General features: G+C 44.4%; 1 protein-coding gene across 3 annotated transcripts in view; it reads left to right on the top strand.

The window, feature by feature from the left end:
- Positions 1 to 16,676, top strand: part of slc4a1ap (solute carrier family 4 member 1 adaptor protein) — a 173,747-nt gene that overhangs the window by 79,686 nt on the left and 77,385 nt on the right. For all 3 annotated transcript variants that reach the window (XM_069887742.1, XM_069887743.1, XM_069887744.1), the window contains exon 8: positions 10,555 to 10,744. In XM_069887742.1, coding sequence (XP_069743843.1) covers positions 10,555 to 10,744 — 190 coding nt within the window. The remainder of the gene's footprint in view (positions 1 to 10,554; positions 10,745 to 16,676) is intronic.

Raw genomic sequence — 16,676 nt, 5'->3', positions numbered from 1 at the left:
CTTATTCGGACGTCTGTCTGTTTTTATTTTGGCCCTGCCTATTATTTTTCACGGATGCTGCGTGGTCCTGTCGCCTTCCTTCAGCACTTTCGTGTATTGTTCTAGTTTTTCATCATCTGCGGACTGGTGATTTAGCTTGAGTGTTGACATAGGTGAGCAAACCACTTTACCATTTCTCTCTCTATTATCCTTTTATCCTTTGGATTTTGAATTATTTTTATGTTAGCATCAACTTGAAAACACTTGAGCGTCCTTAATACTACGACGATTTCCAATGTTTAAAAACATTATCTAGGTCTTAATTTTTGACTTTTTCCAACAGGATGAAAAATCTCTGCTGATATTTGTAACTTTTATAATAAGTTCCAATTATTTAGGGTGGCTGTTAGCCTCGTGGTTCGCACAGTGCCAGTGACCTGGGTTCGAATCCGTCATTGTAAGGAGTTTATACCTTCTTCTTGTGTCTGCATGGGTTTCCTCTGAGTGGTTTTCTCCTGCCGTTGAAAACATGGAGGGGGGAGGGGTTGTAGGTTAATTGGGTTTTTAGACTGGCATGGGCCAGAAGGGCCTGTTGCAATGCTGTATGCTAAACTTAAAAAGGTAAAATTTAAATTAATGAATGAGTCATTGTGTGATGATTAAATGTTGTGATTGGGACAGCACTAAAACCTTCTGGGCTACAGTTGCCACAGGTTAGAGAGCTTCCTCTTAGTCGTGAGTAGCGCATTCCAGAACTAAAGTTACTCAAACGTTATCAATCAACCTGCCGTGAGCAGACGATGCTTTTTTTTTAGGGTGCACATTCGGAGGCTGAGTCAGCCCATAGGTGGACCACTTCCCATCTCTTGACCGCCGCCTCTCAGCAAAAAGCACTGCCTTCAATGCACCAGCACTGCTTTTGGTTGAATGAGGAAAGCGTCTCTGGACCTGATGCAAAATCCAAGTTCAACCAGGCAGCAGAGAACCGTACTTTGTTCTGTGCCTTGATCATTTCGAGGCAATGGGGAAAAAAGACACAAATGTTGTCTTCATAATATCTCAATTATCAGAGTCCTCTCCCAAGTCAATATCCCTTGCTTTGAGGCCATAGATTATAGTCAATCAGCAAAAGGGCAGTATAAAATAGGTTGTCAGATACTATAAAAGAGACTCTGTAAATCTGTGGCATAATGGCAGGCAACATTAAGACCAGACTTCCAAAATGGACATTGTCATGGTAAAAGATTACTAAGCAGACCTACAGCACCTTAGTAGGTCCTTCCGGCCCATGAGCCCATGCTACCCAATTAACCTGCAACCTCCAGTATATTTTGAATGATGGGAGGAAACTGGAGCACCCAGACGAAACCCACTCAAACACATGGAGAACCTACAAACCCTTACATACAGCGCGGGATTCAAACCCTGGTCCCAGTTGCTGGCTCTGTTACAGCGCTGCACTAACCGCTACACTGGCTGTGCCGCTCTTAATAACATAACATAACAATTACAGCACGGAAACAGGCGCACTAACCGCTACACTGGCTGTGCCGCTCTTAATAACATAACATAACATAACAATTACAGCACGGAAACAGGCCATTAGGCCCTTCTAGTCTGCACCGAACCAAACACTCCTCTCTAGTCCCACCTACCTGCACAATGACCATAACCCTCCACCTTCTTCTCATCCATATACCTGTCCAGCTTTTTCTTAAATAATAAAATTGACTCTGCCGCCACTATTTCTCCCGGAAGCTCGTTCCACACCGCTACCACTCTCTGAGTAAAGAAGTTCCCCCTCATGTTACCTCTAAACCTCTGCCCCTTAACTCTTAACTTATGTCCTCTTGTTTCAATCTCTCCCACTCTTAACAGAAATAGTCTATCCACATCCACTCTGTCTATCCCTTTCATAATCTTAAATACCTCTATCAAATCCCCTCTCAACCTTCTACGCTCCAAAGAATAAAGACCTAATCTGTCCAATCTCTCCCTATACTCTAGATGCTTAAACCCAGGTAACATTCTGGTAAACCTTCTCTGCACTCTCTCCACTCTGTTTATATCCTTCCTATAATTAGGCGACCAGAACTGCACAGAACTCTAAATTAGGCCGCACCAATGCCTTATACAATCTCAACATCACTTCCCAACTCCTATATTCCATGCAATGATTGATAAAGGCCAGCATACTAAAAGCCTTCTTCACCACCCTATTCACGTGAGTTTCTACCTTCAGGGAACGATGTACCATTACTCCTAAATCTTTCTGCTCTTCTGTATTCATCAATGCTCTCCCATTTACCACGTATGTCCTGTTCTGATTCTTCTTACCAAAATGAAGCACCTCACACTTATCAGCATTAAATTCCATCTGCCATTTTTCAGCCCACTTTTCCAAGCAGCCCAAATCCCTCTGCAATCCTTGAAAACCTTCTTCATTATTCACTATTCCGCCTATCTTAGTATCGTCTGCATATTTACTAATCCAATTCACCACCCCATCATCTAGATCATTAATGTATATAACGAACAACAATGGGCCCAATACAGATCCCTGAGGCACACCATTGGTCACCGGCCTCCAACCTGACAGACAATTTTCCACTACCACTCTCTGGCTTCTCCCTTTCAGCCAATGTTCAATCCATTTGACTATCTCAAAATTTATACCTAAAGACTGCACCTTCCTCACTAACCTTCCATGGTACCTTATCGAAGGCCTTACTGAAGTCCATATAGACAACATCCACCATGCTACCCTCATCCACATTCCTAGTCACCTCTTCAAAAAATTCAATCAGATTGGTCAAACAGGACCTTCCGCCCACAAATCCGTGTTGAGTGCTCCTGATCAGACCCTGTCTATCCAGATATTTATAAGTACTATCTCTAAGAATATTCTCCATTAATTTACCTACCACAGACGTCAAACTTATAGGCCGATAATTGCCAGGCTTCCTCCTTGAACCCTTTTTAAATAACGGAACCACATGCGCAATCCTCCGGCACTATCCCCATCTCTAATGACATTAAAGACTGCCCATATCCCGTGGATGAAAGACCACATCCCCACCTACTCATGGAAATCACTGGCCCATTACCTCTTGAAGTGGAGAAGAACAAACAGAAGGCTTGCATTAGGAGCAGATCATCTAACATACTACCCACCCCATCAGCCACCAGTCGTCCTTTTTCAGGTTAAGTCTGCCATTCCCACATTGGCCTCATCAACCATCACAGAAACCACAAAAGGACTGAAAGGTTGATCTTGAGGCCTCAATCCTGCCAAGAGCAGGAAAGGAGATAACTGATGTTGGAGCTGATGTCAATCATTCTGTTTATGGCTCTGTCAATCAGCTACCTGGCAACACAGTGGTAGTGTGAGGTTGCAATGATTTATTGACGCACATTGTCAAGGTTCACCCATGAAAGCTGGTTATTTTGGCTCAGAAATGCTGGCAGAGAAGGAAACAGATCAGGGTTGGGTGCAATTTGTATCATCACCAATTATCTACCACATTATATTCCACTTATAACTTGCTATTAGAGCTGGTGTGCCCTGTCGTAGTTTTACTTCACCGTGCTCATCCCAGCAATGATAGCTAGAGAATTGTAAGGAAACAATTGATTTCTTTTCTTATTGTAATGAAGGAACATGCCCTATTTAAGAGACACACATGAAAAGACATTTTAACAGCTGGGAAAAGGTTTCTAGTTTGTGTGTAGCATTCTTTAATTATTTGAATTTTTACATGACTTGATTAAGGTTTTGAAGGGCTACAAAACTCATTTTGACAAACTGCCTCCAGTATAAATTTCTGCATTTTGCATCTCAATGAAATGCAGATTAATTTTCTGCTCTGAAGTTCTGAATGTACAGCAAATAAATCCCACATTTAAATTTGCCCCTGGTGATACTCCCTGGGTGTTGCTATGGATCTTCTTATTGATTAGACCACGGCAATTTGTTACCTAAGCTCTCCTTTTAGCTCAAAACTGCTTAGAAATGAATCTCAGCACCAAATCCCTCCCCCATATATTCCCTTGCCACCCCCTACTCTCACTTTCTCTCCCTCCCCACCACTCTCCCTCCTCCATTTTCTCTCCTCCTCCATTTTCTCCCCACCCCCCACTTTCTCCCCGCCCCCCCCACTTTCTCCCCTTCCCCCCATTTGTCCCTTTACCCCACTTCCTCCTGTTACGAACTAACTGACCCCCATTAGTACTAACACACGAACATCAATGGAAGATTCGCCAGACAGTGGAAAATTCAAAATAAATAGTTTTTATTAAACTAACAGTTCTCCTTTAATTCTAAATTTTACCAAACTAAACTTAAATCCCACTATGTGCAAATATAATTGTATAAATATGTACTTGTATTTAAGTCCAAACTATTTCAGTTTGAGTCTGAAAAGTTATTTTTAAGGCCAATTTTAAAGTATGGTTGAACTTGAAGGTCTGTATGTCCAGAAGTGAGTATTTTTACATCAATTATATTTTACACCACAGAAGTTAAATAGATTGAAATCAGACTTATCAGACCAGTGTTTTAGATGTGACCAGGAGACAGGTACTTTTTTACACTCTACTTGGTTCTGTCCTAAAGTGAGACCCTTTTGAATAACTTTGGCAATGTTTTTAGAACAGGTTACAGGAATTAAATTCCATCAAAACCCAATGTTATTTTTATTAGGTAATATTAAAGGGATATACCAAAAAGAATTTGTAAAGAATGCCTTGGCAGTAGCAAGATTATGTCTAGCAGTAACATGCAAATTGGACAACCATCTAGATATGGAGTGATGGAATGCAGAAATGCATAGCTGCATTCCTCTTGGTAAGATTACTTATAATCTGAGAAATAAATAAGATGTATTTTTGAAAATTTGGCACCCACATTTACAAATTGCAAGAATTAATTTATAGATGTTTTCCCTAAATTTCAAACCTTGGAATTTCCCCCTTGGAAGTATCAGAGCCGTGTGGTGAGGGATGTCCTCTGGCAACCAAGTTTCTATTCTTGTTGGCAACCAAGTTTCTATTCTTGTTTTTCTTACTTTCCTTTTCTATACTATTTCTTTCTTGGAGTTTTCTACCATCATGTATAATGGATTTGAAACTCTATTTGACTACTGTATTGGGAACATTTTTAATAACACTTTACAAAAAAAGTGATTGCAAAACATCAAGTTCTTTGAATTGTTGCTTAAAGCAATAATGAAGTGTTTGTTAACACTAATCCAGTCCTTAGACTATTCCAACTCACAAATCTTGTTGAGTTGTTTTCGCAGGAAGATATTTCTTCTTAAACCCTCTCATTCTCACACTAGTTTTCTTCACTCCCTCTTAGTCTCTTAAGAGTTCTGGTGCTTCTTCCCACAATGAGGCTGCCCTCTAATAACAAAAAAGAGACAGTCAGAAGTGGTCTTGCTTACTTTTAAAGCCATTTAGAGTATCACTTTCTCCTCCAGAGAATACTGTCAATCTTCTTCTGTCTTCTTCTTCTGATCTAAAGATTCCTCTGCCTCCGGATATATATGTGTGTGTGTGTATATACATATATACCCTTAAAACCATATGAAATTGTATCACCAATGAGGTCAGTCTTAATTCCTGGAAAACGTGATCAGTTATTGGAATTTTAAACCATTGCCAACCGCAGCTTCTTATTAACCGTGTGATCTTCTAACTCAGGATCTGGCTTGCAGACGTCATGTCTCCAAAAGATGACTTCACTTCTGTTTCAAAAGGCTTAAGTATATCACTCAAATGGTTCTGAGTTTGATTTCTGTTATTCAAGTGGCCTTAATTGCTTTTAAGAACCACTCCTGGAACTTGAGTTACAATTAAGAACACTTCAGTTCCATTATGGCTCTATTTTCCAGATGCGTGGACTCCTAGAATGAACTATCTTCTCTGAGTACAATGGTTCTCTGTAAATGTACGGTAACTTGTGTGTGTGCAATCCTGCAACCAACCTACAACCAATCTAAGACATTTTTAAGAAATATAGCTGAACATTAACCTAAATACTACTATTAACATGGATCCATTACACTCCCATCCACTTTTTCTCACCCCACATTCTCCCCTTCCCCGCGTTCTCCCCTTCCCCGCGTTCTCCCCTTCCCCGCGTTCTCCCCTTCCCCGCGTTCTCCCCTTCCCCGCGTTCTCCCCTTCCCCGCGTTCTCCCCTTCCCCGCGTTCTCCCCTTCCCCGCGTTCTCCCCTTCCCCGCGTTCTCCCCTTCCCCGCGTTCTCCCCTTCCCCGCGTTCTCCCCTTCCCCGCGTTCTCCCCTTCCCCGCGTTCTCCCCTTCCCCGCGTTCTCCCCTTCCCCGCGTTCTCCCCTTCCCCGCGTTCTCCCCTTCCCCGCGTTCTCCCCTTCCCCGCGTTCTCCCCTTCCCCGCGTTCTCCCCTTCCCCGCGTCCTCCCCTTCCCCGCGTCCTCCCCTTCCCCGCGTTCTCCCCTTCCCCGCGTTCTCCCCTTCCCCGCGTTCTCCCCTTCCCCGCGTTCTCCCCTTCCCCGCGTTCTCCCCTTCCCCGCGTTCTCCCCTCCCCCACTCTCTCTACCCCCTCCCCCACTCTCTCTACCCTCTCCCCCACTCTCTCTACCCCCTCCCCCACACTTTGTCCCCCTTTCCCCACTTCCTTTCCTACTTCTCTACTTTCTCCCCTCCCCTTTTTTCTCCCCTTCCCGTTTTTCTCCCCTCCCCGTTTTTCTCCCTTCCACTTTTTCTCCCTCCCCTCACTTTCTCTCACCCTCACCCCACTTTCTCTCACCCTCCCCCACTTTCTCTCACCCTCCCCCCATTTTCACCCTCCCCCCATTTTCACCCTCCTCCCACTTTCACCCTACCCCCACTTGCTCTCTCCCTCCCCCTTTCTCTCCCCTTTCTCTCTTTCACCCTCCCCCCACTTTCACCCTCCTTCCACTTTCACCCTACCCCCACTTGCTCTCTCCCTCCCCTTTCTCTCCCTCCCCTTTCTCTCCCTCCCCCTTTCTCTCCCTCCCCCTTTCTCTCACCCTCCCCCCTTTCTCTCACCCTCACCCCCCTGCTTTGTCTCACCCTCTACCCACTTTGTCTCACCCTCCCCCTTTCTCTAACCCTCCCCCACTTTCTCTCACCCTCCCCTTTCTCTCACCCTCCCCCTTTCTCTCCCTCCCCTTTCTCTCCCTCCCCCTTTCTCTCCCTCCCCCTTTCTCTCCCTCCCCCTTTCTCTCCCTCCCCCTTCTCTCCCTCCCCCTTTCTCTCCCTCCCCCTTTCTCTCCCTCCCCCTTTCTCTCCCTCCCCCTTTCTCTCCCTCCCCCTTTCTCTCCCTCCCCCTTTCTCTCCCTCCCCCTTTCTCTCCCTCCCCCTTTCTCTCCCTCCCCCTTTCTCTCCCTCCCCCTTTCTCTCCCCCTTTCTCTCCCTCCCCCTTTCTCTCCCTCCCCCTTTCTCTCCCTCCCCCTTTCTCTCCCTCCCCCTTTCTCTCCCTCCCCCTTTCTCTCCCTCCCCCTTTCTCTCACCCTCCACCAATTTCTCTCACCCTCCCCCTTTCTCTCACTCTCCCCCACTTTCTCTCTCTCTCTCCCCCCACTTTCTCTCACCTTTCCCCCCCAATTTTCTCTCATTCTCTCCCCACCATTGTGCCACTTGAACACTTCAAAATCCCTTCTTGAGTGGATGAATGGTTTGATGAACAGTGTCTTCTCATGGAAAAATTTTATATTATTTTTCAATCTGGCACAATTTTCATTTATATGGAAACTCATTTCTTTGCTATTTGCTGAATTGTGCTTTTCTCGGATAACTTCTCAGGGAGATTACTTTCATACTTAAAGTCATGTTGCATTGCACAGTATCTGTGGAACCCATTCTTGAGTGTCTTGAAGATTATTTGAGTTCCCATCTTCCAGTAAAGAGAAAATTGTCCAATGCAGTGAAAGGCTCAAAAGTAAAGAATTTAAGTCGAGATTAGCTTTTTTTTTTGCCCCCAGAAATAACAAAATTCTTCAAGAACTATCAAGGGAAATAATTGAACCAGACAGAACAAGGTGGAAATCACAAGCAATAAGAACCTTTATGTTTGCCTCACAGGAAAAAAGTTTGGGGGATATGATGAGCTATGGTTGTAGTCAGTCAAAAAAGATATTGTTTAATTGGGCTTAGTCCACTGCTCTACTCACTATACATCCATGACTGTGTGGCCAGGCACAATTCCAATGCCATCTACAAGTTTGCCGATGATGCCACAGTTGTCAGCAAAATTAGTAGTGGAGAGAGTCAAGAACTTCAAATTAAATTCCTGGGTGTCAACATCTCCGAGGATCTGTCCTGGAGTCTCCGTGTTGATGCAATTATGAAAAAGGCTCGGCAGCGGCTATACTTTGTGAAGTGTCTGAGGAGATTCGTTATGTCACCGAAAGCTCTGTCATACTTCTACAGGTGTTCCCTGGAGAGCATTCTGGCTAGTTGCATCACTGCCTGGTATGTACTGAAAACTGAAGTAACTTTCTAGATTTTGGCCTGGAATGTAATGGTTTGGGTTTATCACACACACACGCATAGTTGGGGATAGATTTAGTGTTAAGGATAGATTATAAGTCAAGACCTCAGTTTAAGAGGAGATCTTATAGAAACATATAGGATTATGAAGGGTATGGATAGCATAGATGTAGGAAGGTTTTTTGAGCTGGCTGGGGAAACTAAAACAACAGTCTCAAGATTCGGGGGAGTAGATTTAGGACAGAGATGAGGAAAAATAGTTTTTCCCAGAGAGTAGTGAATGTTTGGAATTCTCTAACCAGGGAAGTGGTTGAGGCTGCCTCATTAAACATATTTAAAATTCATTTAGATAAATTTTTACATGAGTTAGGTCATAAATTAGATCAGCCATGATCGTATTGAATGGCGGAGCAGGCTCGATGGGCCATTTTTGGCCTACTCCTGTTCCTACTTCCTATGTTCCTATGTTCCTAAGAGTTAGAAATAAAATTAGCATTTTAGGATTAAACACTGTCTGGCTCATTGTCTGTTGCTGCTCGTTACACGTGGTTCGTAACAATATAAAAAATATTTGTGTCACATGAGGAGTAAAGAAAGCAAGGCTTTTGCTTAAATGAGTTGTGGCTCCTGGAAAGTGGGGGAGGGGACGCGTGGGACCTCCATTGAGAATGGTTGTTCTAAACATTCTTATGCATGTATGTGTCTAATGTCTCTTAAACTTTACAATTGTGTCCACCACTACCACTTCCTCTGGCAGCTCAAAACACACATCGACCACCCTCTGTGTGGAAAAACCTGGCCATTGGGTCCTTTTTAAATCTTTCACCTTTCACCTTCCATCTATGCCCCTCCCCCCACCTTACCCCCCCATCCTGAGAAAAGGATTATGACTATTCACATTGTCGGTGTTCCTCGTGATTTTATATAACGCTCTCAGCATCCCGTACTCCAAAGGGAAATAAAAGTCCCATCCTATCCTTGTAGTTCTAGAACCTCAATCCTGATAACCTACCTGTGTTGCTCTACACTTTTCCAGCTTAATGACATCCTTTATATGGTTGCGCAATCATCATACTCTAAATATGGCATCACTAATGTCTTGTCTCGTAACTTGATGTCTCAACTCCTGGACTTAATGCCCTGACAGATGAAAGCAAGTCTGCCAAATGTTTTTTCCCCTGCTCCAATTCCTCCCTACTGACATCCATGTTACCTCACATGCCCTCCCTCTCTTCAATGACTTCCAATTCCCTGAACTTGACTGCCTCATTTTCTCTTTGGATGTTTCGAGAGGTGCCAAATGTTTTCTTTCCCATCCTGTCTAGCTATGTTACAACTTTAAGGGAACTCTGTACTTGAACCGCTAGATACATCTGTTCTACACCACTCCATTTACAGTTGTTTTCTGTGTAAGTTCGGCCCTGGTTTAACTTCATAAAAATTCCACAACTGGAACTTATCCAAGTTAAATTCCATCTGCCATTTCTTTGGCCCACTTTCCCTGTTCATCTAAATCCTGTTGTAGACTTTAATATCCTTCTCACTGTCCCCACTATAACCATCGATTTTGATGTTATCCACAAACTTACTAACCATACCAGCTGCACTCACCTCTGTGCCTTCACTGGTCACAGGCTTCACATCTGAAAAACAACCCTCTCCAATTGTGTATCCAAATTGAGTGTAATTGGGCAGCATGGCTCATGATCTGAAATGGCCTGTTACCGTGCTACATGTCTAAAATTTTTTAAATAATATCCTTGAAGTGAAAAGAAAGATACTCTAAAAGAGTATAAAATGCAGAATGAAGCAACAGCAAAATTAGGCAAGAGGCACGAAGATGTTTGTGTTGGATGGATCAACCGGATTAGATAGCAAAGGTATTCAATCTTGTACAGTATCTCGAGGCACAGAGCAACATTCTGACAGAAAAGATGTGGGTTGAAAAGAAAAACAGCTAATGTTGCTCAAGTGGCTCTTGCCCACACCACTTTGATGGACAGTAAGTTTGAAATGGGATTGTTAATTGGCTGCCAAATGTGATGTCTTGCTGATCTGCCCATACCTAATTTTCCATCCCAGATTGGTCACGGGCTTCTGGAGAAGATTCACTGGATGCCTTTATGAGTGAGATTAGAAGGGGAGCGGCCATGGATAGTGTTACGCGTAAAAAACTCCACGTGCGATCTTTTGAGCTGAAAAAGGAGCAGCAAAGACTACAGAAGCTCATAAAGGTTGTGACACCCGCTTGTCTACCAGAGCTAAAAATCGAGTAAGTGAGTAACTGAACACCACGATGGGCCTAGTGACCTGCTTCTGTTCCTTTGTCTTGTGATCTGGTGAACTCCAAGCTAATTGAGGCAGTGGCCCCACTTAATTTGCATGTGGTTCGAACAAATGGAAGATGTTGATTTGTTTAATGTGGCCAATGAGAACAAGCCAGATGTTGCCTCAAAAAAGGCAGGAATTATTGGTGAAGGGCTAGCCCATTCATTTCCTGAAACCACTGATCTCTATCTAAATCATGAGGTGTTTTAATTCTGTAATTCTCAATAATCTAAAATGTACATTAACTCATGCCCAGCCATCCATGCAGTGGAGATTTCCACTCTACTTCCCTACAACATGGAAGCAAGCTCTTTTCCTTTTCTCCACCTTGTCTGTTTGGACCATCAAGCACATATTTATACTTATCTTGCACTAATCCCATTTTATCCGCTCCAGTTTCCCACCCCCCCCCACCCCCCGAAGATTCTACTACGCGCGTGCACACAAGAGTCAGTGGCAGCGGCCAGTTAACCTTGTCACCCCACACATCTTTGGGATGAATGATGAAAATGGAGGACAACTGGCAGCACCCAACTTCAGGATTGAATACGAATCATTGAGAAATATGGCTCCTGAAGAAGTCAGTCATGTACCTTTATGTCCTATAGATGCTGCGAGACCTTGCTGAGTTCCTCCAGCCATTCCATGTTTTTGCTGCAGACTTTGATATTTCACCCCTCCTGTCGTTGGAGATGTGAGGCAGCTGCTCTCCTGCCCTGTGAAGTCCCTTCATGGTAACCTGTCTTCCATTTGTGCCCTTCTGTTACACTCCTTTACCAGAGGAAATATTGTCTCTTTTTTAGTTCAGTTTGAAATGTTTGAAGTCTTTAATCTTTTTATATCAAATGCTAAAAAGACTGAGAGTCTCGTGCAAGATGGTGGTACTGAACGATTCAAACGATCATAGGTTTAATCCTCCATATGCTTAGCCTGATTCAAGGTGAAAATTAAGATAAACCAAAATGTATACAGTATAAAATGTATACAGCTCTTAACAAGTAATTTTGCATGTATAACCTTCAGCTTATTTTAAAATTAAGCAGCATGGTCCACATAGCAGTTAGCGCAACGCTATTACAGTGCCGGATGCCTGAATTTGAATCCAGAGCTGTCTGTGAGGAGTTTGTACGTTCTCCCCGTGCCTGCATGGGTTTCCTCCTGGGTGCTCCTGTTTACTTCCAAAATCTACAAAGAGTGTAGGTTAATTGGTGTCTTTGGGCGGCACGGGCTCCTGGGCCAGAAGGGCCCTGTTACCGCACTACCTGTCTAAACTTAAAAATTAAAATAAATTTAAAATGTAAAAATTGGAAGAATTCTCTCAGCCTCTCAATAAGGTCTCACAAAAGCCAGAAATCCAGCAGAACAAGCTTTTCAATAATCCTGTGAAAATATTCGTCCTCTCAGAGCTGCGATTCTTGGGATATAAATGCAGCATTGATTGCAGCATTTGCATTTCCAACCTCACACAACAAAATGATACAGCACGGAAACAAAACATTAAAGCCCAAATTGACCATGCTGGCTGGTTCCTATCTAACCTATTCCCATTTGCCTGCATTTGGCCCTTTCTTATCCATGCAACTGTCTAAAGGTCTTTTGAACATTATACCCACCTCTGCAATTTCCTCTCACAAACCTTTCCATGAACCTTTCACCTTCTTTGTGGAAAAAGATGCTCCTTTCAAGTCTTTCTCCTCTCCCCTTAAATATATTCCCTCGAGTCTTAGTCGTCCTCACCCTGAGAAAAAGACTGCAAGCACTCACCTTGCCCCCTCATGATTTTACATACCTCTATTCAGGTCATCCATTAGCCTCCTATGCTCCAGGTTAAAAAAGGCCCGGCCTATGCGTCTTCTCCTTATAACCTTCTACCAATGACATCATGACACATCGAGCAATGGTGAACCTGCCTTAAATCCTGATCAATGTATTATGATCTTTTATTTGAACATAATTAATCATGCCTAATTATAATATAAGTAGCTTTATGTAGAGCACTGTATGAGCCCTTCAGCCTCTTGTTGTTGTGCTAATCTATATAAACCTTTATAAGAGACCGTGGGAAAGGGCTAGCAATAACTAGCAATAGCGGACAATTTATACAGCGTGGGAAAGTTGATAGCACTATTGCGTACAATTTATAAATACCGTGGGAAAAAGCGATGGCAGACCTGCCCCTTGCAGCTTAGAAAGCGCTGTGTGCGCACAGCTGCATGCACGAAGCACTCGTTGAGATGGCTTTGCCGCACGGCATTCTGGGAAATCAGGTCTGACATCACTTTTGGAGGAAAAACACAACACCCAACCCCAACCCACCAATTTTCCCCTGCAACCGCTGCAACCGTGTCTGCCTGTCCCGCATCGGACTTGTCAGCCACAAACGAGCCTGCAGCTGACATGGACTTTTACCCCCTCCATAAGTCTTCGTCCGCGAAGCCAAGCCAAAGAAGAAGATATAAATTGTGCACTATGGCACCAACTTTCCCACGTTGTTTAAAAATTGTCCGCTATTGCTACTTATTGCGATTTATTTACTCTCTCCCGCTGCGACTTTCCCATGCCAAAGTTTATATCTTCATTTTGATCTTTCATTTTGGGGTCATTTCAATCCCACAATGGAATTACCCGCTTCACACTTGCCTGATTGCAAAGCTGCCGTCTGCAGACACTGGGGATTGTACTTGGGGTCGAGGCTGTCAAATCCCCAGCATGAGATGACATCATCGGGTGCTGGCATTGAGAAGATTTTCCTTTCACACTAGACACTTTCAAGACCAATTAGCCGTTAATTCCAGAGACCACTTGCAAGTGTGAAAGGGGCTTCAGATTGCCCATACTGCTCTTGCTTTGTGATTTATCTACACACTGCATGCACTTTCAGTAATTGACAATGCCTGCAAATTGGGTGTTTATTTCCCTTTCCTGCTGCTGAAGAAGTTGGTGATGGCATAAGGATGCATAGTTCCTTTGGGATGGGAGACTCTTTGTGACATTGTCTAAAACAGGACTTCCCAAACTTTTTAGCTCACGGAACCCTTTTGCGGAGCCCTTGAAAAACACCGAACCCCAATTGTCAATTGCATTTTAAAAGACCTGGTATGTACACAAACTAATAAGAAAGTCAATAAACTCACCATTCTCCACTTTGAAATCATTTGTTCCCTCTAATTTACCTTTAATGGGATGAATGGAATTGTTTCTTGTCCTCACAGATTTCTGAATGTTGGTATTAGATAGTTGTATCCTTATGTCAGGAGTGTCATCAAGTCCGTTTCTACATTTTGTTTTCGTTGCTGCATAACATGAAAATTATGTATCTAGTGCCTCTTTATTCCTGGCTGAGGTGAATCCAAGTGACAAATAATTTTCATCTTACTTTTTTTTATAACGCTTGATTTTTCTGATATAAGGCTTAATCAAAGAATCTTCATGAAAAAATGGTGGCATGTTTGTATGTTCTTCAGATGAATTGCCCTGTCTCCTAGTTTCTTTTTTAATCCAACGATCCATAGTCCTTGATACTGCACAGATGGAATATCTTTAAAATATGGCCAGCTTTGTACCAAAAGAAATCAAATTCTCATTGATTGAAAATGATGCGCAGGCCTGAGGCCAACACTGCTGACGTTAGGCCTCATGACACCATTTTGTTTTCTTCGGGTGGAGTGCACTGTTTGCTGTAGGAGCTGCGGCTTCCTTTCACCCTTCAAAAATGTACAGGGTTTGTAGGTTAATTGGTGTATTTGGGAGATATGGGCTTGTGGGCCAGAAGGTCCTGTTACTGTGCTATATGTCTAAATTTTGAAATGTTTAAAAATGGACTGACAGCACTCTGAAGACTCAAGTTGAAGGACTCCATATGAACACCATATGACCTCCCACCAAAAATATTTGTGAGTTGCAGGTTAGTTGGTGTATTTACAGGTGGGGGGGGCTGCAGATTTTTGTTTCACAGGGTTGTAGGTTCGTATATTTTCGGGGGGGGGGGGTACAGACTTTCATGTTTCACAGGGATTGTAGGTTAATTGGTGTATTTGTGTGTGGGATTGCAGACTTTCATGTTTCAAGGGGGTTTATTGGTCCATTTGGGGGTGGAAGGGGTTAGAAGGGCCAAAGAGGATCACTGGGATTGCCTTCCTTCCCATTGACGTGATCTACCAGATCATTGTCTGAAGAGGGGCACGCAAGATCATTGAGGACCCCTCCCACCCTGCACACACCATCTTTTAGCCACTGCCATCGGGAAAGAGATACAGGAGGATCAGAGCCAGCACCACAGGCTGAGGAAAAATTTCTTCCCACGGGCAGTGAGAACGCTGAATGACCAAAGGAACTCCTCACACTAACCACCTGAGACATTCATATTTACAACATTAACTAGTTTTATTTTTATATGTCTGTAGCAGGCTGAACGACCGTGCGGTTAGATGGGCCAAATCGCCGCCTCAGTCGGCCGACTCAAGATGGCACGTGTCCCCCTTCACTCCCAAGGAGAACCCCACGGTTGACACCATGTGTTGCTCAGGGGAACTCCCCACTTCCGGGTGGCGCACCGCCAACCAGGGAGTGACGTCGCGACGCGCTGACATCACTTCCAGAAGCCGCGGCAAATGTCACCGGAGGCGGGTGTTCCCTTACACGCAGCACAAGGAATTCAAATAATAAAGTCAGTTACTGATTCAACCTCACACCGTGTGGACGTCTCTTGATAACGTAGCACTGCCGTAGCAGACACTACAGTGGTGACTTCAACAGTTCCAATATTTTGGAACCTCATTGAAAGCGAAAGGATGCGGGATACTGCTACCACTACAGTCGCAACGGCGGCGACCATTGCAGTTGGAGTGCATTTGCTGCCCACGAATTGGCTGCAACTGGCCAAGTCCACAGTTCCAGATCAGAGGCATCGTCTCGGAGGAAACCAAGTTCTGGCACGTTATCAGCGCTCTGGACGCTGCCACCACAGCCAAAATAAGCTTTGTGGAGAATCCTCCCATGGAGTGTGAGTATCAGCAATTCCGACATTTCCTTCTCGATTCTCTGGAAATCAGCCGGCACAAGCGCGCTGCTCGCATCCTAAATATGCAGGGCCTGGGCGATCGGAACCCCTCTGAGCTCATGCACGAAATGATGGCCCTGGCGGTCGGACACACGGACTGTTTCCTTTCGAGGCCCTGTTCCTTTCCAAGCTGCCAGTACACATTTCCTCAGTGGTTTCCAACATGGATTTCAGCACCCTGCACCTGGTAGCTAAGGAAGCAGACAGACTTTTTCACACCCCACAGCAGAGCTCCCTCCACTTTTACGCCATCGGCACCACCGCATCAACAACCCTGCCGGGCCTCCCAGCAGTGGCCACGGCGCAACCACACCACAACGAGCGCCCAGACAAACGGAGCGAATACTGCTTCTACCACCGCAGATGGAGGCGAAACGCCCAGCGGTGCACACCCCCCCATACTCCTACCCCACTGCCAAAACAAAGCTGGTGACGGGAAACGAACAGGCCAGCCACCAATAATGGCCTCAATGGACTATGCTCTTAAAGACCTACTCTACCTCAGGGACCAGCGAACAAAGAGGGTGTTCCCAGTTGATACAGGGAACATTGATGCATTTTGAGACCAAACGCAACCCAAAGGGCCTCCCACTACAAGCAGCCAACAGCTCATTCATCCTGAGCTACATCACCCACCTGGTCACAATCCACGCAGTGGACACGGTTTTCCATTGAAAGTGGACAATTGTGGCCGTGGGACAGGCCTTACTCAGAGCAGATTTCCTCTAGGCACATGAACTTTTGGTGGACGTGACGAGATGCCGGTTGGTGAACTTTCTAGTTGTTCCCCCTCACCCTGCGGCAGTGCCCTTTTCTG

This window comes from Narcine bancroftii, chromosome 6, assembly GCF_036971445.1.
Source record: "Narcine bancroftii isolate sNarBan1 chromosome 6, sNarBan1.hap1, whole genome shotgun sequence".
NCBI lineage: Eukaryota > Metazoa > Chordata > Chondrichthyes > Torpediniformes > Narcinidae > Narcine > Narcine bancroftii.
Note: the sequence above shows the minus strand (reverse complement) of the source record. Positions and strands in the feature narration are given on the sequence as shown.